Source organism: Adiantum capillus-veneris, chromosome 22, assembly GCF_014529385.1.
Source record: "Adiantum capillus-veneris isolate H3 chromosome 22, ASM1452938v2, whole genome shotgun sequence".
Taxonomy (NCBI): Eukaryota; Viridiplantae; Streptophyta; class Polypodiopsida; order Polypodiales; family Pteridaceae; genus Adiantum; species Adiantum capillus-veneris.
The window spans coordinates 106,264,287-106,286,662 of record NC_140952.1 but is presented as its reverse complement, the minus strand read 5'-3'; the positions used below and the strand labels follow the sequence as shown (position 1 = coordinate 106,286,662).

At 45.7% G+C, this 22,376-nt stretch overlaps 1 protein-coding gene across 5 annotated transcripts in view; it reads right to left on the bottom strand.

Moving 5' to 3' along the window:
* Positions 1-21,483, bottom strand: part of LOC147429960 (sodium/hydrogen exchanger 6-like) — a 36,595-nt gene extending 15,112 nt beyond the window's left edge. The window contains exons 1-2 of one of the 5 annotated variants that reach the window (XM_086496143.1): positions 21,251-21,483; positions 20,911-21,174 (exon numbers count right to left, since the gene is read on the bottom strand). In XM_086496143.1, coding sequence (XP_086352269.1) covers positions 20,911-21,067 — 157 coding nt within the window. In that variant the 5' untranslated portion in view covers positions 21,068-21,174; positions 21,251-21,483. Of the gene's footprint in view, positions 1-20,910 lie in introns of all 5 variants that reach the window. The other 4 variants (XM_086496144.1, XM_086496146.1, XM_086496145.1 and 1 more) reach the window with 4 other exon arrangements.
* Between the last annotated feature and the right edge of the window lie 893 nt (positions 21,484-22,376).

Genomic DNA, 22,376 nt, shown 5'->3' with positions numbered 1-22,376 from the left:
AGCATCTACAGCAAACACATCAGCATTTTTGCAGCAGACGAATCAGCGTTTTCAGCCCTGATCTACTGTCGTTTTTCAGCTTGCTGTCCACAGATAAAACCAGCCAAGAGTAGCAGCGTTTTTGACACAGCTACATCAGCGTTTTCATAGATCCACATCAGCGTTTTCAGCAAGGCCAAACCAGCGATTTTCAGCCATCAAGGGCAGCGTTGTCGTCACCTCGCCGTCGCCATCGTCACCGACCTAGGACCTCATGCATCATAGCATCAAGAACATTGCATCAGCACCTCTGCACCACATTTGTGCAATCAGTAGTAGACCGCTCTCGCCATAGAGAGTGGGGCCTTCGGAGGAGGGTTTAACAACATTCTGGTGTCGTATTCTCTTCTCTCTCCATCTCTCTACTTCTTTTAAGGAAGTTCACGAGCAGTGGCAGAAAACCACTACACCACCCTTGAAACCCGCTCTCAAGAAACCTTCTACTCACAAGAAAAATTCAAAGAAGGAATTAGAAGAGGTGGTGGATGCACGGATTGCTCAGCTTTTTGACGCGCAAAGGAAAGCCAAAAAGCAGAAGAAAAGCACTGACTTCCCCAGTTATTTGGGTCGCCAGTCGACATTTGACAAAGCAAAGAAACAGAAAAAGCGTGTTCACTTTGAAGGAGTACCCAGTTCTTCTTCTTCTTCTTCTTCTGACAGTTCTTCTAGCTCTTCAAATTCGAGCAAAGAAGACAGAAAAGGCAAAAAGCGAAGCAAGAAACAACGCTTCGGAAAGGGCAAGAAAAAGGCAAAGAAGGATAAATCTCGCCCAGAGACTGACAGTTCTACTGAGGACTCGTCTACAGACAGCTCAGATTCCGATGACGGAAACTTCTATGCGAACAAGAAGAAATTTTATAAAGCCAACCAGTATGACTTTCTGGAAGATAAAAGCAAGAAACTCCGAGAGTTTAAGGAAGGTGGACACTCGATCAAATTTGATACTTTTTCAGGATACTCAGATGCTTCGAAGGCTTTGTCTTTTATACAGCAGTTTGGCATCGCTTTCGCGGGAGGACGCTACTCCGAGCACTCCAAGATTCGGAGAGCTGCCTCTTACTTTAAGGGGAATGCTCGCACTTGGTGGTCCACGCTTCTTCTAAACAAGACTGCGCCAGTTAAATGGCTGAAATTTAAGAAGCTTTTTATTTCTTCTTGGTTGACGCAAGAGTATGAAGGAGATATACGAGCTACTTGGAACCATCTTTGGATGACCAAGAAAGATACAATAAATGCTTATTGTGAAAGATTCTCGAGCTCTTTTCTACCGGCCTCTTCATTCAAGAAGATCTCGTTCAGAGAACAGATTGAGCGGTTCACCTTGGGTCTACCTACAGAGAGTCGAGATCACTGCTTGGAGCAGAAGTCAGCTTCTATTCAGGAGTTGATGAGTCATGCGAAGCGGGGCTTTGCCATTCACTCTGGCAATCTGACCTACCCCACAGATGAGGTTGTGACACAACGAGCCGAACAGACTTCTGGGAATGAAAGTAGAAAGAAAAAGAGCAACCCAGAGAAAAAGGATGCACGACCCAAGCTTACTCCTGAGAAGAGAGCTCGCTTGATTAGAGAGGGGAAGTGCTTTGGATGCGGGGAACATGGACATATCTCCACGAAGTGCCCTAAAAAGGGACAAAAAGAACAGAATGATAAGGACAACGACAGGCCTCAGAGTTCGAGAGCAGCTGAGGAACGTGGACGAAAAGGCAAGATGAAAACAAGACTCGCTCCAGATTGTGTGGGTACCGATCCCGACACTGTAACAGACTTGGACACTCCAAGTCAAGAATCAACCACGACAACACCAAATAACCACTTCGAAACAATTCATAGATCACAATAGATTTGCACTGGCCCGGCGGAGTTCCGTGCCTAGAGATATTGGCCCCAAAGACTGGCACCCCTTTCGGTATTTCTTTTTATATTAATCAGTTCAAAGTACAAGAGAGTGGGTCGGGATTCACTCTCAGACTCTGCGTCCAGATGCTCTGAGAAGTGAGGCCCTCACCACTAATTTAAAGGTTACAAGGGATGCCCAAAAGCAGAGCCCCAAAAGCTTTCCAGTTAAAAGCATAAGAGCTCAAAAGCTCTTCTCTCTCAAGCTCTTCTCTTTTTTTTACTAAAAAAAAAGCATTCTCTTCCTTTCTCTTGCGTAGAGTAAAAAGCAAGATTTGCGTCGCTCATCATTAAAAATATATATTTATTTTTTTATTTTTATTTTTATTGCTAAAATGCCTCCGCGATTTCTGGAAATTAGAGTTTATGGCAAAAATTAGGGTTTGCAGGAATTTTAGGGTTTCTGGCAGAAATTAGGGTTTCTGCTATCCGCCACGTCATCACTTTGTGACATACCCCCCTCTTGAAAGCATTGTAATCGACCGCGATTACGCCTGCAAAACCGACAAAAGCCATAAACCGTCTTAGCAGACACTGACTGTTAGTACCTACGTACTAGGAACACACATCTACCACATGTACAAAATTGACAGTCACATCACACGACATCACAGGACATCACCAAACATCACCGTACATCACATGACATTCAACATTCATTCGGATCTTAGACCATGATTTATCGGCAATGTAGCTAGCAATCACATCTAGGTCCAATCGGGACCTCATCGATGTCCGATTGACTAACCCCTATTGCAACCATGTCTATTCGAGATCAATCAAACCAAAATGTTGCAGTCATTTCGTCTATCAGTTCCTGCACTCACAAGAAGTCAAGAACAAATCAGTATCATAATCAGGAATTCCATTTCATAAAGTCATCCAGCAGAATACTGTTAGCTATCAATATCCCTGAAGCTCAAAGAGAAATCAGTGACTTTAGTATCAAAATCGAGGCATCTGTTGACAAGGGAGCGGAGTGACTCCCCTCTTGTGCATCCCACTGCACCTAATCTCCGGCCAAGCTGAATTCTGGGTTCCGTTTGGAGTAGACTATGCTAAACCAAAACATCGAGGTAAAGTTTCACAATCCGAGTATCTGCTAGGTCCTCCTCCTCCATCCACTTCGCATCAAATGCAGGAAAGTTCTTGAACTTAACCAAGAACCGCCTTCGGACTTTACCTTTCTTCGTATCGTTATGTGCCAAAATCTGTTCAGGAACAAGGATCTCCTCGTTTTCTTCCACTTCGGGTTGCTCATCAGGCTCCCCATCATCATGCACATCACCCTTAACAGGTTTCAAGAGACTCACATGCAATGCATTGTGAATCCTCCAAGTATCTGGCAGTTTCAATCGGAAGGAGACATCATTTATCTTGTCAGTGATATGCAAAGGTCCGTAGTATCGCATACTAAGCTTTGGAAAAAGCCTCTCCTTTCCCTTTTTCTTTCATAGGCGTGCCTTCTCAAAACGTAAGAGCACCCAATCATCCTCCTTCAATTTCAAGTCGCGACGACGGCGATCCGCTGCCTTTTTCTGTCGTTCTTGAGACTCCTGCAAAGTCTCGCGAACCTTGGCAAAAGCCGTATCCAAATCTTGCGTATATTCATCCGCTTCAAAGATCTTATCTTTCGTGCTTAGGAAGAGTGGAACCTTCGCAGCACCTTCAACAATCTCAAATGGCGCCTTCCCCGTCGAAGAGTGTATCGTGTTATTGTAGGCAAATTCCACCAAAGGTAAGTTCTTTTCCCATTGAGTCTTCTGATCCGAGATACAAGACTTCAAGAAATCTAAAATCACTAAATTGGCAATCTCAAATTGCCCATCAGTCTGCAAGTGAAACGATGACGAGAACTGCAACTGCGTGCCAATGTTCTCCCAAATTGCCTTCCAAAACAAACTCATAAATTTGGGGTCTCTGTCGGAGACAATCGTCTCAGACGTGCCATGTAATCGAAAAATCATCGTGATCATTCTGTGTTCTCGGGAGATCAAAAATGAAATCCATTTCAATACTTTTCCAGGGGCGGGTGGGTATGGGTAAAGGCTTTAACAATCCCTGTGCCTTATGCCTGTCAAAATTGACCTTCTGGCATACTAAGCAACTGCGCACAAACTCTTCCACATCCTTTTTGAGTCTCGGCCCAAAGAAGTATCTCTCTACCCCCTTCATGGTGGTAGCAATGCCGCGGTGACTCATAAAAGGTGAACAGTGGCATTCAGTCATAACCTTTTCCCTCAACGGTTGTGTAACGCACAACATAGTCTTTTTCATCAAGTAGCCTTCCCGAAGGGAGTATCCAGCTATTGTCTCCCCATCCCGTATCCGTGTGAAAATATCTGCAAAATCTGTATGTGGCATACTGATCGACCATATCCTCGAAGCTCCTATGATGTATCGCGGAAATAGCCAGAACCAACGGCTTCTGTGACGAAGCATCTGCCACCACATTCTTCTGTCCCTGCTCATGGACAATCTCGAAGTGAAACTGTGACAAGATGTTCGCCCACCGCACCTGCTTTTCCGAAAGCTGCTTCTGTGACAAGAAGTAGCGCAAACTCTGATGGTCTGTAAAGACAGTAAAATCCGCTCCGAGTAGGTAGTGCCGCGATTGAGAAAGAGCATGGATCACTGCCAAAAGCTCTTTCTCATATATCTGTGCTGTCATCTCCGGCCTAGAGAACAATCAGCTCTCGTAAGCAATGACATGGCCTTCTTGCATCAAGACCGCACCCAGACTACGACCACAAGCATCATAATATACTTCAAATGACTTTTGCAAGTCCGACAAAGTCAAAACTGGTCCCGTAGTCAATTTCTCTTTCAATGTCTGAAAGGCAGTCACTTCTGTGGATCCCCACGAGAAAGGGACTCCTTTCTGTGTCAAGATATGCAAAGGGGAAACAACCTCTGCAAACTTTCGTATGAACCGCCTGTAGTACGAACACAGTCCCAAGAAGCTTCCAACTTTATGGACATTCTTCCAATCGGGCCAATCACGTATAGTCTCTATCTTGGTCGAATCCACTTGCACTCCTGCTCCTGAGACAAAGTGTCCCAAAAAGTGTATCTCTGAAGCAGATGATCTCTGTAATCTGCCTCATTCTTGGAGAAAACAATGATATCATCAAAGAAAGTGCCAACAAATAGCCTGTACTCTCGAAAAATCCTGTCCATCATCCGGTTAAATCTTGCAGGAGCATTGGTTAAACCAAAAGGCATCACCAAAAAACTCAAATAACCCAAAAGTCATCCGAAAAGCTGTCTTGTAGACGTCTTCCGACACGATTCGGATCTGATGATATCCAGTCTTCAAGTCAATCCTGCTAAAGCACGAGGATCCCTGTAACCTGTCGAGTATATCATTGATCCTAGGAATCGGAAATCTGTTCTTGATGGTGATTTTGTTGAGAGCTCTATAATCAATGCACATTCTCCAAGATCTGTCTTTCTTCAAATCCAACAAGTGGAGAGCAGTACGGTGAAGTACCAGGCTGGACAAGACCCTTTTCCAAGAGGTCTTTCACTGGGTTCATAATCTTTTAAATCTGTACTCGGCTCACACGGTAGGTGGCCGGTCCGGTGATGTGCTTCCAGGTATCAGGTCAATGGTCTGATCTTCAGGCCCTCTGAAAAGCAATTGGCATGAGTGTGGAGAAAAATCTTGGCTTTCTTTTGATCGGGTCAAAACATATTCAACCTTTATCCATCGTTCAGTTCTCTCCCAAAAAAATGAGTAAAGAAACTAAAGTTCATCAAGTACAATCTTTGAGCCCTTCATTTGTCAAAGTCGCTTTCTCGGCCCGGTAGTCAACCACGGCGTAGTTCTGGTGGTACCAAGGGATTCCGAGTAGAACCTCACTCGCGTGCCCTGAACACCCCTGTCATTGCAAACAAAGTTTGCCAATGCTCAGTGTAATGGCAACATCCCATCCGGGTGCCAATCGAACTACCTCCGCCTGTGGCGTCAGTCTATCGGGCGTAATTCCAAATCGAGCCGCCAATTCCAAGTGAAAAGAAGTTGTCCTTGGCTCCTTCAAAAGAGCTTCCTGATCCTTCACTTTGCCCCAAAAAGCGGAAAAGTTTGTACTTTCATTCATTTGATTCGGTGCAAGTCCCACGCCATGTGGTACCAGTTCTGCTTTTCTATCTGCCTTTTCTGCCACGTTCCTCAGCTGCTCTCAAACTCTCAGGCCTGTCGTCGTTCTTATCATTCTGTTCTTTTTGTGCCTTTTTAGGGCACTTCACGGAGATATGTCCATGTTCCCCGCATCCAAAGCACTTCCCCTCTCTAATCAAGCGAGCTCTCTTCTCAGGAGTAAGCTTGGGTCGTGCATCCTTTTTCTCTGGGTTGCTCTTTTTCTTTCTACTTTCATTCCCAGAAGTCTGTACGACTCGTTGTGTCATGGCCTCATCTGTGGGGTAGGTCAGACTGCCAGAGTGAATGGCAAAGCCCCGCTTCACATGACTCATCAACTCCTGAATAGAAGCTGACTTCTGTTCCAAGCAGTGATCTCGGATCTCTGTAGGTAGACCCAAGGTGAACCGCTCAATCTGTTCTCTGAACGAGATCTTCTTGAATGAAGAGGCGGGTAGAAAAGAGCTCCAGAATCTTTCACAATAAGCATTGATTGTATCTTTCTTGGTCATCCAAAGATGGTTCCAAGCAGCTCGTACATCTCGTTCATATTCTTGCGTCAACCAAGAAGAAATAAAAAGCTTCTTAAATTTCAGCCATTTAACTGGCGCAATCTTGTTTAAAAGAAGAGTGGACCACCAAGTACGAGCATCCCCCTTAAAGTAAGAGGCAGCTCTCCGAATCTTGGAGTGCTCTGAATAGCGTCCTCCCGCGAAAGCGATGTCAAACTGCTGTATAAAAGACAAATCCTTCGAAGCATTTGAGTATCCTGAAAAAGTATCAAACTTGATCGAGTGGCCACCTTCCTTAAACTCTCAGACTTTCTTACTTTTATCTTCGAGAAAGTCATACTGGTTGGCTTTGTAAAAATTCTTCTTGTTCGCATAAAAGTCTCCTTCATCGGAATCTGAGCTGTCTGTAGGAGACGAGTCCTCAGTAGAACTGTCAGTCTCTGGGCAAGATTTAGCTTTCTTTGTCATTCTCTTACCCTTTCCGAAGCGTTGCTTCTTGCTTTGCTTTTTACCTTTTCTGTCTTCTTGGCTTGAATCTGAAGAGCTAGAAGAACTGTCAGAAGAAGAAGAAGAACTGGGTACTCCTTCAAATCGAACACGCTTCTTCTGTTTCTTTGCCTTGTCAAAAGTCGACTGACAACCCAAATATCCCGGGAAGTTGGTGCTTTTCTTCTACTTTTTGCCGTGCTTTTTGGCTTTCTTTTGCGCATTAAAAAAGCTGAGCAATCCGTGCATCAACCACCTCTTCTAATTCCTTCTCTGTATACTGTTTGTGATCAGAAGGTTTCTTGAGAGCGGGTTTCAGTGGTGGTGTAGTGGTTTTCTGCCACTATGCATGCACTTCCTGAAAAGAAGTCTCGCTCATATTTTGCCAATTTCGGATCCTTCGCAAAACTGAGCATCATCTTTGTTGCATCGCCGATCAATTGACGACGCTTCATCTCTCTTTGCTCCGCCTGAGTAGGCTAAGGCGGGCCATACTCTCTGTCTGAATCTTCGTTGTGATCCCAGCCCGCATCTCCAGATGCAGAGGGAGTCGACTGATACTTGAGTGAAGCCATAGGTGCCGCGGAAAAAAAAATTGGGATCGGATTTCCCGTAGAAGAGAAATCGGCCGTGCTCTGATACCACTGTAACAGACTTGGACACTCCAAGTCAAGAATCAACCGCGACAGCACCAAATAACCACTCTGAAACAATTCACAGATCACAATAAATTTGCACTGGCCCGGCGGAGTTCCGTGCCTAGAGATATTGGCCCCAAAGACTGGCGCCCCTTTCGGTATTTCTTTTTATATTAATCAGTTCAAAGTACAAGAGAGTGGGTCGGGATTCACTCTCAGACTTTGCGTCCAGATGCTCTGAGAAGTGAGGCCCTCACCACTAATTTAAAGGTTACAAGGGATGCCCAAAAGCAAAGCCCCAAAAGCTTTCCAGTTAAAAACATAAGAGCTCAAAAGCTCTTCTCTCTCAAGCTCTTCTCTTTTTTTTATTAAAAAAAAAGCATTCTCTTCCTTTCTCTTGAGTAGAGTAAAAAGCAAGATTCGCGTCGCTCATCATTAAAAAAAAAAAAATTTAAAAAAAAAATCTAAAAAAGCCTTTGCGATTTCCGGAAATTAGGGTTTTTGGCATAAATTAGGGTTTTTGTTGTCCGCCACGTCATCACTTTGTGACAGACACCATGGACGAGAGTACAGAACTTTGCCGAGCTTGGGGCAAAGTGAAAGATCAAGAGGCCCTGATTTTCTTTGATGGAGGAGCCAAGGCCAACTTCATTTCACCGGAATTGGCGGCGCGGCTCGAGATCACTCCCGATCGGATGGGACCACTTGCGGAGGCAATTCTAGCGGCACTCGGCAGGGACGTAGCCATTACGCCCGTCATTGGCAAACTTCGGTTGCATTGTCAGGGGTATTTGGGGCTTGAGGACTTCTTCATAATGCCTTTGGAGCATTGTGATGTTCTCTTAGGGATTCCCTGGTACCACAAGAACAACACCGTGGTCAATTATCGGGAGAGGAAAGCGACTTTGACTACAGAAAAGGGCAGAACCATTGTACTTGATATTAAACTGAAGGGCGAGTCTGTCTCTATTGTATCAGCTTCGGCCATTTCAAAATTAATGAAATCCAGTCTGTTTGTTTACTCAATCTTTATGAAAGAATTTGAGCGATAAGGATAGGACAAATATGTCTAAACTTGATAAAGAACGCCAAGATTTTCTCCACTCTCACGCCGATTGTACCACAAGAACAACGCCGTGGTCGATTATCGGGCGAGGAAAGCGACTTTGACTACAGAAAAGGGCAGAAACATTATACTTGATATTAAATTGAAGGGCGAGTCTGACTCTATTGTATCGGCTTCGGCCATTTCAAAATTAATGAAATCCAGTCTGTTTGTTTACTCGATCTTTATGAAAGAATTGAGCGATAAGAATAGAACAAATATATCTAAACTTGATAAAGAACGCCAAGATTTTCTCCACTCTCACGCCGATTGCTTCTCAGAGGGCCTACCAGGCAAGTTACCACCTGCTCGTCCTGAAGATCATACCATTGATCTGATACCTGGAAGCACACCACCGAACAGGCCACCTTACCGTGTGAGCCACGCACAGAATGAAGAGATTATGAACCAAGTGAAAGACCTCTTAGAAAAGGGTCTTGTCCATCATAGTACTTCACCGTATTGCTCTCCAGTTTTGTTGGTTTTGAAGAAAGACGAATCTTGGAGAATGTGCATCGATTATAGAGCTCTCAACAAAATCACCATCAAGAACAGATTTCCGATTCCTAGGATCGATGATATACTCGACAGGTTACAGGGATCCTCGTGCTTTAGCAGGATTGACATGAAGAGTGGATATCATCAGATCTGAATCGCGCCGAGAGACGTCTACAAGACAGCCTTTCGAACTACTTTTGAGTTATTAGAGTTTTTGGTGATGCCTTTTGGCTTAACCAATGCTCCTACGACATTTAACCGGATGATGGACAGGATTTTTCGAGAGTACAAGCTATTTGTTGGCACTTTCTTTGACGACATCATTGTTTTCTCCAAGAATGAGGAAGAACACAGAGATCATCTGCTTCAGGTCTTTAAGGCATTACGAGATCACAAGTTAGTGATTAACGCAAAGAAAAGTGAATTTTTCCTACCAGAGATACACTTTTTGGGACACTGTCTCAGCAACAGGAGTGAAAATGGACCCGGCCAAGATAGCGACTATCCGTGATTGGCCCGATTTGAAGAATGCCCATGAAGTTAGAAGCTTCTTGGGACTGTGTTCGTACTACAGGCGGTTCATACGAAAGTTTGCAGAGGTTGCTTCCCCTTTGCATATCTTGACACAGAAATGAGTCCCTTTCTCGTGGGGATCCACAGAGGTGACTGCCTTTCAGACATTGAAAGAGAAATTTATTACGGGACCAGTTTTGACTTTGCCAGACTTGCAGAAGTCATTTGAAGTATATTGTGATGCTTGTGGTCATAGTCTAGGTGCGGTCTTGATGCAAGAAGGCCATGTCATTGCTTACGAGAGCCGATTGTTCTCTAGGCCGGAGATGACAGCACAGATTTATGAGAAAGAGCTTTTGGCGGTTACTCAATGGCGGCTACCTACTCGGAGCGGATTTTACTGTCTTTACAGACCATCAGAGTTTGCGCTACTTCTTGTCACAAAAGCAGCTTTCGGAAAAGCAGATGCGGTGGGCGAACATCTTGTCACAGTTTCACTTCCAGATTGTCCATGTGCAAGGACAGAAGAATGTGGTGGCAGATGCTTTGTCTCAGAAGCCGTTGGTTCTGGCTATTTCTGTGATACATCATAGGAGCTTCGAGGATATGGTCGATCAATATGCCACAGATACAAATTTTGCAAATATTTTTACACGGATACGGGATGGGGAGATAGTAGTAGGATACTCCAGTCGGGAAGGCTACTTGATGAGAAAAACCATGTTGTGCGTTACACAGCCGTTGAGAGAAAAGGTTATGACTGAATGCCACTGTCCACCTTTTACGGGTCACCGCGGCATTGCTACCACCATGAAGGGGGTAGAGAGATACTTCTTTTGGCCGAGAATCGAAAAGGATGTGAAAGAGTTTGTGCGCAGTTGCTTAGTATCCTAGAAGGTCAAGTTTGACAAGCATAAGGCACAGGGATTGTTACAGCCTTTACCCATAGCCACCCGCCCCTGGGAAAGTATTGCAATGGATTTCATTTTTGATCTCCCGAGAACACAGAGTGGTCACGATGGTATCTGGACTGTTATTGACAGATTTAGCAAACAGGCTCATTTCATTCCAGTGAAAAAAACAGTCAAGCCGGATCACTTAGCGAGACTGTTTGTGGTCCAGATCTTCAGATTACATGGCATGCCTGAGACGATTGTCTCTGACAGCGACCCCAGATTTACGAGTTTGTTTTGGACGGCAATTTGGGAGAACATTGGCACGCGGTTGCAGTTCTCGTCATCGTTCCACCCGCAGACTGATCAGCAATCTGAGATTGCAAATTCAGTGGTTCTAGATTTATTGAAGTCTTGTATCTCAGATCAGAAGACTCAATGGGAAAAGTACTTACCTTTGGTGGAATTTGCCTACAATAACACGATACACTCTTCGACGGGGAAGGCGCCATTTGAGATTGTTGAAGGTCCTGCGAAGGTTCCACTCTTCCTAAGCACGAAAGATAAGATCTTTGAAGCGGATGAATATACGCAAGATTTGGATATGGCTTTTGCCAAGGTTCGCGAGACTTTGCAGAAGTCTCAAGAACGACAGAAAAAGGCAGCGGATCGCCATCGTCGCGACTTGAAATTGAAGGAGGATGATTGGGTGCTCTTACGTTTTGAGAAGGCACGCCTAAGAAAGAAAGAGGGAAAGGAGAGGCTTTTTCCAAAGCTTAGTATGCGATACTACGGACCTTTCCAGATCACTGAAAAGATAAATGATGTCTCCTTCCGATTGAAACTGCCACATACTTGGAGGATTCACAATGTATTTCATGTGAGTCTCTTGAAACCTTTTAAGGGTGATGTGCCAGATGATGGGGAGCCTAATGAGCAACCCGAAGTGGAAGAAAACGAGAAGATCCTTGTTCCTGAACAGATTTTGGCACATAAGGATACGAAGAATAAAGGTAAAGTCCAAAGGCGGTTCTTGGTTAAGTTCAAGAACTATCCTGCATTGGATGCGAAGTGGATGGAGGAGGAGGACCTAGCAAATACTCCTCAGATTGTGAAACTTTACCTCGATGCTTTTGGTTTAGCATAGTCTACTCCAAATGGAACCCAAAATTCAGCTTGGCCGGAGATCTGGTGCAATGGGATGCACAAGAGCGGAGTCACTCCGCTCCTTTGTCAACAGATACCTTGATTTAGATACTAGAGTCACTGATGTCTCTTTGAGCTTCAGGGATACTGAAAGCTGACAGTATTCTACTGTATGACTTTATGAAATGGAATTCCTGATTATGATACTGATTTGTTCTTGACTTCTTTTAAGTGCAGGAACTGATAGACGAAATGACTGCAGCATTTTGGTCTGATTGATCTCGAATAGACATGGTTGCAATAGGGGTTAGTCAATCGGACATCGATGAGGTCCCGATTGGATCTGATGCGATTGCTAGCTACATTGCCAATAAATCATGGTCTGAGATCCGAATGAATGTTGAATGTCATATGATGTCCTGTCGATTTGGTACATGTGCTAGATGTGTGTTCCTAGTACGTAGGTACTAACAGTCAGTGTCTACTAAGACGGTTTATGGCTTCTGTCAGTTTTGCAGGCGTAATCGCGGTCGATTACAATGCTTTCAAGAGGGGGGTATGTCACAAAGTGATGACGTGGCTACCGACAATAGAAACCCTAATTTCTGCCAAAAACCCTAATCTGCAGAAACCCTAATTTCTGGAAACCCTAACCCTAATTTTCTGGCTGAAACCCTAAAGCGGCTGAAATGCCACATGGCCTATGTACGGATTTCCGGAAATTGCAGTGGCTTTTACGGGCTGAAATCCCAGCTTTTGGGCGACGCAATCTGAGAAGGATAGAGAGAGAGAGAGAGAGAGAGAGAGAGAGAGAGAGAGAGAGAGAGAGAGAGAGTGTTTATTGCTTTATTCTTTTTTTACTCTGAGAGAGAGAGAGAGAGAGAGAGAGAGAGAGAGAGAGAGAGAGAGAATTTTCACTGCTTTTGTTTTGAAAGCTTTTGGGGATCTGCTTTTGGGCATCCCTTGTAACTTTTGGTTTAGGGCTCACTCTGCAGAGCATCTGGACGCAGAGTCTGAGAGTGAAACCTTAACCGCTCTTTGTACTTTGACATTGATTTAATACATAAAGAAATACCAAAAGGGGCGCCAGTCTTTGGGGCCAATATCTCTAGGCACGGAACTCCGCCGGGCCAGTGCAAATCTATTCTGATCTGTGAATTGTTTTGAAGTGGTTATTCGGTGCTGTGGTGATTGATTCTTGACTTGGAGTGTCCAAGTCTGTTACAACCTGTCCGAGACGATCGTCTCCGACAGGGACCCCAAATTCACAAGTTTGTTTTGGAAGGCTATTTGGGAGAACATTGGCACGCGGTTGCAGTTCTCATCATCTTTCCACCCGTAGACTGACGGGCAATCTGAGAATGCCAATTCAATGGTACTAGATTTATTGAAGTCTTACATCTCGGATCAGAAGACTCAATGGGAAAAGTACTTATCTTTGGTGGAATTTGCCTACAACAACACGATACACTCTTCGACGGGGTGCTATGAAGGTTCCACCCTTCCTAAGCACGAAAGATAAGATTTTTGAAGCCGATGAGTACACGCGAGACTACACAGCTTTTGCCAAGGTCCGCGAGGCTTTGCAGAAATCTCAAGAAAGACAGAAAAAGGCAGGAGATCGCCATTGTTGCGATTTGAAATTGAAGGAGAACGATTGGGTGCTCTTACGTTTTGAGAAGGCACGCCTGAGAAAGAAAAAGGGAAAGGAGAGGCTTTTTCCAAAGCTTAGTATGCAATACTACGGACCTTTCCAAATCTCCAAAAAGATAAATGATGTCTCCTTCTGACTAAAGCTACCTGAAACTTGGAGGATTCACAATGCTTTTCATGTGAGTCTCTTGAAGCCTTTTAAAGGCGATGTGCCCGAAGATGGGGAGCCTGATAAGCAACCCAAAGTGGAAGAAAACGAGGAGACCCTTGTTCCAGAACAGATTTTGGCACATAAAAAAAGAAAGATTAAGAGTAGAGCAAGAGGCGGTTCTTGGTTAAATTCAAGAACTATCCTGCATTCGATGCGAAGTGGATGGAGGAGGACCTAGCAGATACTCCTCAGATTGTGAAACTTTACCTTGAAGCTTTTGGTTTAGCATAGCCTATTCCAAATGGAACCCTGAATTCAGCTTGGCCAGATATCTGGTGCAGTGGGTATGCACAAGAGGGGAGTTACTCCGCTCCTTTGTCAACAGATGCCTCGATTTTTGATACTAGAGTCACTGATGTCTCTTTGAGCTTCAAGGATACTGAGAGTTGACAGTATTCTGCTGTATGACTTTATGAACTGGAATTCCCGATAATATGAAACTGATTTGTTCTTGACTTGTATAAGTGCAGGAACTGATAGACAAAATGACTCTAACATTTTGGTCTGAATGATCTCGATAGACATGGTTGCAATAGGGATTAGTCAATCAGGCATTTATGAGATCCTGAGTGGATCTAGATGCAATTGCTAATTGCATTGCCGATAAATCATGGTCTGAGATCCGAATGAATGTTGAATGTGATTTGTCATGTGATGTCAAGTGATGTCCTGTGATGTGACTGTTGATTCGTACATGTGCTAGATGTGTGTTCCTAGTGCGTCGGTACTAATAGTCAGTGTTTGCTAAGACAGTTTATGGCTTCTGTCTGTTTTGCAGACGTAATCGAGGGCGATTACAATGCTTTCAAGAGGGGGGTATGTCACAAACTGGTGACGTGACTGCCCAGTACACACACACCCTCTTGGCATGGAATAGTCCTTGATGACGTGGCTGCCCTGTATGGATCCGAGAAATGTTGATGTGGCCTGCTGTACGGACGCCCGCGTTTCGCGGCGCATTCTGTGGAAGACCGTACGGCCTGACGACGTGGCAGCAGTGTACGGCAATTTTGCTTTTCTAGCTGCTTTTGTCTACGCAAGGAGAAATCCTACGCAAAGCTTTAGAAGCTTTTGGGCATTGCTTTAAGTCCCTAATGAGCGCTTGTGAGAGGAAAATTAAAAGGGCTTTATTTTGGGACAGCTTTTGATTTTGAAGCTTTTGGGCTCTGCTTTTGGCATCCCTTGTAGCCTCTAAATAAGTGGGCAGGCTTCCCACTTCTCAGAGCATCTCGACGCAGAGTCTGAGAGTGAGAGCTTCCCACTCACTTGTACTTTTGCAACAGATTAATACAAAAACAAATACCGAAAGGGGCGCAAATCTATGGGGCCAATATCTCTAGGCACGGAACTCTGCCAGGCTAGTGTTGAAAGCTGTCTGCACCGTAATCATCCTGTATGAAGTAGAGAAGCCAAACTGAGCAGTCTGCACTGTGAAGTTCCTCTGAGAAGAGGAAAGGCCAAACCAATATGTATGCGCCGTCTTTGCCTGTATCTCCTCCCTCCAATCCTCCGGTGTCAACCAAAACATAATCCACGCCAACAATGCCACCAAACCGCAAGATGCTGGTGTAGCTATCGACATGAATGAGCTAGCAGTGACCTACTGCCCACGTCGGGGAATAAGTCTGTTGTAAGGTTACCGAGAGTGAGTATAAGCAACTCTGAAGGTAGCAATCCAAATGATCACGAGTGTAGAAGAGCAAAGCCAAGCTCCGGGTGACTCCGGATGTGGGTGCGTAATGATGCCTGATCTCCCGCATCTTGCGGGTAAACTCTCCTAGAGAGTCCAAAGCACTGGAGTCCCACTCCAGTCTATAGATCCGAGCAATGAACCTATCCAAGAAGAGATCCAAGATCCTCTCCCTAAGTCCATGTAGATGCTCCTGTGTAAGCAAGTGATCTGACGTATCGAGGTGAAGTGGTAAGTGTCTGTCCACCCAAGATGGTGGTGTCTTCTCTGGGAATGTCGTAATCCCATATGCCATGAGCACTCGTGTGAACTCCTCTAATGAGTGCATAGGTGTGTCCATAGCAAACCACAAGTCACCACCCCCTCTGGAGTGTGCAACCGCCGAATGATGGCTGGAATGAATGGATCTCCCGGGGGTCGTACGCCCGTAGATGATCAAGCCGATGTCGAAACCACCGTGTACTGCAGAGCAGCCACACAGAGAGTTGCACGGACCACCACCGGATGGTGTCTTGGCAGGAGGTAGCTTCATCCTCTATGAAAAACACAAGCCAAGAGGCTGCTGTCCACCCAAAAAACGCAACTGCGAGGTGATGACAACGATGTTGTCCAGCGATTTTCAATGTGCTCGTACGCTCCCGACATGGTCCGGAGCAGTGCAAAGGGTGTAGAGAGGGTTTATCTCTATGTGCACAACCATCAGAGGGCTGAAAACAAAGAAAAAAAAGCAGGTGTATATGGCTGAAATCTGTAGCAAATGAAGAGGGTTTTCAACGGCAAAGCACCGGATGCGAAGTCGTGTGGGAAAGTAAGATCTGTGGGTGAACTTTGAAGAAGCCTCTAGCGCTGCCCCTCCATGCTGAAAATGCAGCAAATCCCAATAAACGCAGCTACTCCCCGACAAAAACACTAGGGCAACAGAAAACACTAATGGAAGAAGGGGTTTTCCAGCGACAGAAATGTCCCAGAAGTGTAGCGCTAGCAGCTAGGAAGTGATCGCTAGTGGAAGAAGCAAAAAGCGCAGGTGGAGAAGGTCCTCCGCGATGAAAACCCTCCAGATTTCATTGCGTGCCTGGATTTTTGTAAAACGCTGGCAGATTTGTGTTCCTTTTGCAGATCTGTAGTTCCTCCAGCAAAAACGCAAGGGGAGGGTTGAGGTCTTCGCGAGGGATGTTCTCCAACTGATGGGCCCCCCCCTCTTGGTGTAAAACGCTGGCTAATTTTGCAGGAACGCTGGCTGATTTTGCTTCTTGAGAGGAAAATCTCATGCGGATTATGCGCCCTCAACGCTGGCAACTGATACCATGTGAGAATGCGTGTGCGCGGAAGCGTGTGTGTGTGTGTGTGTGTGTGTGTGTGTGTGTGTGTGAGAGAGAGAGAGAGAGAGAGAGAGAGAGACGCTAGGTGTCGGGAAGAGGGGGCGATCAACCCCCATGACTACCATGAGCAGAAGACCCAATACACAATGATCAGATGATATGAAATGTGTATCCCCCAGGCCCCATATATATGAGTGCCCAAGGTGGGCGCCCAACTCAAGTGGGCGGCCGGCCCCAAATTCGGACGGCCGAACAAGGTACAACCTACGCTATGGGTGGCCAGCCCGGAGACACTAGCCATACAAGGAAGTGCCCTAGACCTAAGTGAAGCAACAGAGTGGTGTAAATTTAACACTTGTGGTATGTTTTTAATGGACACTCTATTTTATGCAAGTGACCCCTCATTTATTTTTTTTTCGACACACCACAGGGCCCATAGGGGGAGGTGCTTATCCCTTCCAAATATTAGCCATGTTACATGGTCGGGCAAGGGCCGCGTACCATCGGGCAAGAGCTAGTAGGCATCACCATCATAGTTACAGGGGACGGAGGGGACGGGGCCGGGGACGGAGGGGAACGGCAGGGAACGGCCGGATTTTCATCCGACCGGCGGGAACGCAAGTTGCCGACGGACTGTGGACGGACGGGGACGGCCGGGAATGGGGAGATTTTTGAAAAGTTGAAAAAATGACCGTTTTTAACGGACATAGACAACCAATGTCTATTTTTTGGGGGGGGCTTTGGCCCTTGGGAGGCTATAAAAGCACCCTTGGGCCTTTGAGTCTCTCAAGTTCAATGAAGGCTCAAGTGACAAGCCTCTCCTCTCTACAATCTACTATCTAGACTCTACGCCGTATGGTCTACCTTTGGACGCTCAAGCTCTACCTTGAGTCTCTCTACCGTTTTTAACGGACAGAGACAGCCAATGTCTATTTTTTGGGGGGGGCTTTGGCCCTTGGGAGGCTATAAAAGCACCCTTGGGCCTTTGGGTCTCTCAAGTTCAATGAAGGCTCAAGTGACAAGCCTCTCCTCTCTACCGTCTACTATCTAGACTCTACGCCGTACGGTCTACCTTTGGGCGCTCAAGCTCTACCTTGAGTCTCTCTACCCACTCTCTCCCTCTTCTACCCTCTCAACTTTGAAGCTCTCCTCTACTCTCTCAACACAAGTTCGCGGTGTATGAGGTCGCGGAAGCGGCCAAGAGGGGCCGTTTTGTTGCCGTTGATCCCTCCGCCATGGCGACACCGTGAGAGCAAAGGGAAGCCAACCTTGATTCCACCTCTCAAGCGTTCAAGACAAATGCATCTACACCATCCTCTTCCATTGCGCATCGTCAAAGCACCCTCAACGAAAATTGGAATCCTAAATTGAAGGAAGAGGTGGATAGGTCGGTTGCCCGATTCTTCTTCCACCACCGCATTGCCTTCCATGCTTCACAGTGAGTTTCCCTTGGCATATGCACATTGCAATCTCCCATTTTGTATTCATTATGGGGTCTCAACTCTTGACTCTCCATACTAACACAACATGCTCTATTTTGTGTGGATAGGTCTCCATACTTTCGAACCATGGTTACAAAAATAGGGGAATATGGCTCCTCTTATGTGCCACCTTCATCGGAGAGGCTTCGCACCACCCTCCTTGACAAAGAGAAGCTTGCCGTGGAGCACGCGGCCCAAGCAACAAAGGATTTGTGGGAGACCAATGGCGTCTCTCTCCTTGTAGATGGATGGAGCGACACCCACAAGCGGTCCATCCACGGAGCGGTGGCCTACTCTCGGGGGGAGATGTACTTGGAGTCACATGATGCATCCGACAGTGGCAATGCCGCGGAGATGCTTGCTCCGGAGTGGACAAGCACCATAGAGATCACCGGCCTGGAGAATGTCCTTTGTATGGTTGCAGATGGAGAGGCGTCAAATAGGGCAGCCGGGGCTATCATTGGCATGTATCCCAGCATCCATGTCAAATTTTGCATAGCGCATTGCCTCAATAACCTCCAAGAAGCTTGTCATGAATTTCATCCACCATTGGTGACGCCTCTCAAATTGTCTCCTTTGAGCTCAACCATCAAAAAGTGCGTCATGAGTTCTCAAAGAGGAGCCACTTGTCCTTGCTCAAATATTCAGAGACAAGATTTGCATTCAATTGGCTTATGCTAGGCCGCTTATCTACATGTGGCAGAGCCTTAAGGGGCCTCTTTCTCAGTGATGAGTTCCAGGCCATGCCAGAGTCTACATCAACAACAGGATTGAAATGGCGAGAATGGGCCGACAACGCCGCTTGGTGGGAGGAGGTGAAGACTCTTGACGCCATGGTCAAGCCTATTCTACACCTAGTCCGAGTTGTGGATGGCTTGTAGCCATGCATCGGCAAAGTCTACGAAGCCATGGATCAGATGATAGAGACACTTAAGAAGCTTGTGCCTAACCCTGTTCAGTATGTGGAGATTCATGGCTTGTGTGAGTCGAGGTGGAATGGATACTACTGTCCACTTCATGCGGCAGCTTATGTGCTTGATCCTGAGTTTCAGGGAAGGCGTCAAGAGACCGACAAGGAGGTGAGCAAAGGATGGCGGCTTGCATTGGAGCGCCTTGATCCTAGCAGTGATACTAGGCGCAAGATTAGAGACGAGCTACTCAACTACAGGCAAAAGAAGGGCTCCTATGGATGTGTAGATGCACAAGTTGATCGCAACAAGATTGGCTCGGTTTTGTGGTGGGAGGACTATGGAGGAGATGGCCCACATTTGGAGCGCTTGGTTGTTCGTGTCCTTAGCCAAGCATACACCACTAGTTGCTTGGAGCAACTATGGAGTGTGTACAGCCACATTGCCTCTAAGAAGAGAAATCACCTTGGGGTCCAGAGGGCCAATGATTTGGTGTTTGTGAGCGCTAACTTGCGCATGCTTGCCAAGAGCGTCACACACAAGGCAGATCCCTTCACTGAGAGGGAGATGGCACAAGAGAATCCATCTATGGCGGAGACACTTTCGGAGGAGCTAGAGAACTTCGAGCCTCAATGCGAGCCTCGGGAGGCCTCATATGTCGCTGACGACCACGACGATATGGAGATTCAGCAGGCGAGCACTTCTTGAGTTTGATGATCATTGATCACTCTCGAGTCTAGAGTCTACTCCTCTAGAGTCTACCGAGCCCTTTGTACTTTTTGTTATCCTTGAGGCTTATCCTTTTTGAGCCCTTGTGGCATACACTTCTCATTTTGTATCCATCGATGTTTTATTAGCACATTTGCGCCTATATGACTCGTGCTCTTTGGTCTATTTAGTCTAAATTTGCGGTCAAAGTGATGCTCTATGTGTGTGGCATGTGTGTAGGTCAAAAAATGCCCAAAAAACTCTTTTTTTTTTCCCGTTCCGAACCCGACCCCGACCCCGACCCGCCATCCCATGTAACTCTGATCACCATGGCCACCTAATTGATGCACCATGTGCTGGGAACGACGGAGAGAACTCGTAGCAACCAGCTAGGAACCTCCTTCTCGGGTGACCCACCCCAAGAGGAGGATGCACTCGAGTATCCAGGGCAAGAGCCCTAGCAACGTGAACACCAGGTGAGCACAAGGTGTCCCTCCAAGGTGTGTGACCCAATAGGGGATTTGAACCCACAACCCATAGGTTGAGAGGCCAAAGCCTTACCGTTGGACCAACTCTTTGGGGACCCATCATATTCCATATTTTATGGATCATGGAGTGTGAAATTTGGGTTGGGCATTGTTGTTGGTTCCCTATATAAATAGATTAATAAATTCGGGTGCGGAAGAGGGGGGGGGGGGTTTGTCGAAAGACTGTCTTGTATAGCATATATTACCCTGCAGGGCTTGTCCCACTCTCTCCTCTCCATCTTCTCTCTCAAGCATTTTATTCTCTTCTCCTCTCCCCGTGCTCCTGTGTTGCCACACCTTCCGCTGCACTTTGACATGGTATCAGAGCCACACCTTGTGTGTGTAACATCTCTCTCTCTCTCTCTCTCTCTCTCTCTCTCTCTCTCTCTCTCTCTCTCTCTCTCTCTCTCTCTCTCTCTCTCTCTCTTTTTCTTTTTGGTTTTTCAAGAAATCAGAAATTGCTTTAGTGCTGAGCGAGATATTAATCTGATGTGCAACTTCAATAACACTATATAGGATGAACTAAACCAAATAAGAAACACTGACCTATAAGAAGTGAAGCACTGGCCTCATGTAAGTAATAGAACTTGTGCCGACGCAGAACATGTCCGAGCACAAAAGCCAGTCCCAACATGACTATTTGAAGAAGTATACTGACACTGGCTATCTGCTGTTGATCACCTGCTGCCGGTTCAGCAGCCATGGCTTGCAACACAATGCAAACCCTGCTGTGCAAAAACAAGTGGGTTCCTCAGCTAAAGGGACAACATGCTCCTGTCCCCCTGAAATACAGAAACCCTTGCCTTCTGCCTGAGGAGTCCCACCAGAAAATACCTGCTGATCGGCTCTGGATTCAGGGGAAAACTAGATGGGAAGCTCATCATACCTTGTAAGAAGGATCGTTGCTCCTACACAGAGGCAATGGCGATCTTGGCTCAGGCCTGAGCCATACCTTTTGTGTTGATCGTTCCTGTTCCACTGCGATCTTCTTCGCAGCACGTACTGCTATTGGTCAATCGCCCAAAACGAGCTCGCTTGGCGATCGGAATGCCGTTTTAGAAATGGTAAATTAGCGCGGTTCAATCATGGAAGCTCGGACACAGACACGTCACCCTGAGTAGAACAAGAAGTTCTTCACATTTGAAACTCGGAGAAAAATGCACTCACTTGCATCACGCATAAGAGCCGAGTCCCACACTATTATTAGTAAAATTAGCAACATTAAGGTGAATTTACTATGCAATGGTGACACTCCACGCATTTTATTTAGCAAATTGAGGGAAACATGATCCTAGATTTTAGAAATTCCCTTAATACACACTTTTCTATGAGCATTAACGTTGCTCTTGGAAGGCTAACCAATGAGAAATATGTACGCTTTTGGTGCTCCTCAAATGAAGGAGTAAAAGAAGGAAAAGTAAAGTAAAGCACTTTAAATTTGGGAAGACTAAATATGTCTTCATAAGAACACTAATGTTTTTCTACTTGAACTATACCATGGTAGTCAAGAATACTTGGAGGTTCATGCGGTTAAGTGAGAGGTTCACTAAAATTAATAAGAACATTTTAATTGACGGCATTCCTATGTAGCATTTCCATAAACGATTCACATAAAAAAGCGGATGAATATGAGAGTGTATTAACATATTCTAACTCACTAGAGTATTTTGAATGGGTCACAACACTTAAGAGGTAACGAGATGTCTGATCTGGTTTAAACTTCCTAAAGGTTTCAGAACATGTAAGAATACCTCTTCTTGACTTTTCGTGAAAGTGTTTGCTGTCGTTTCGTAGCAGCGAACTGCATGGATCTATCTCATGTTGGTTGAATACTTTGACAAGCAACTTTCAACACATCCATGTGATCATGGATAAAATCCTAGACTTGTTCAAATTTCGTATTAGCTATCCCCACCGTAGTTGGTGATCTCAGTTAAGAACCGTACATAAGCATGAAAGGACTAAACATAATCGTAACACGTTTTGCACTATTATAAGCAAACGCCAAACAG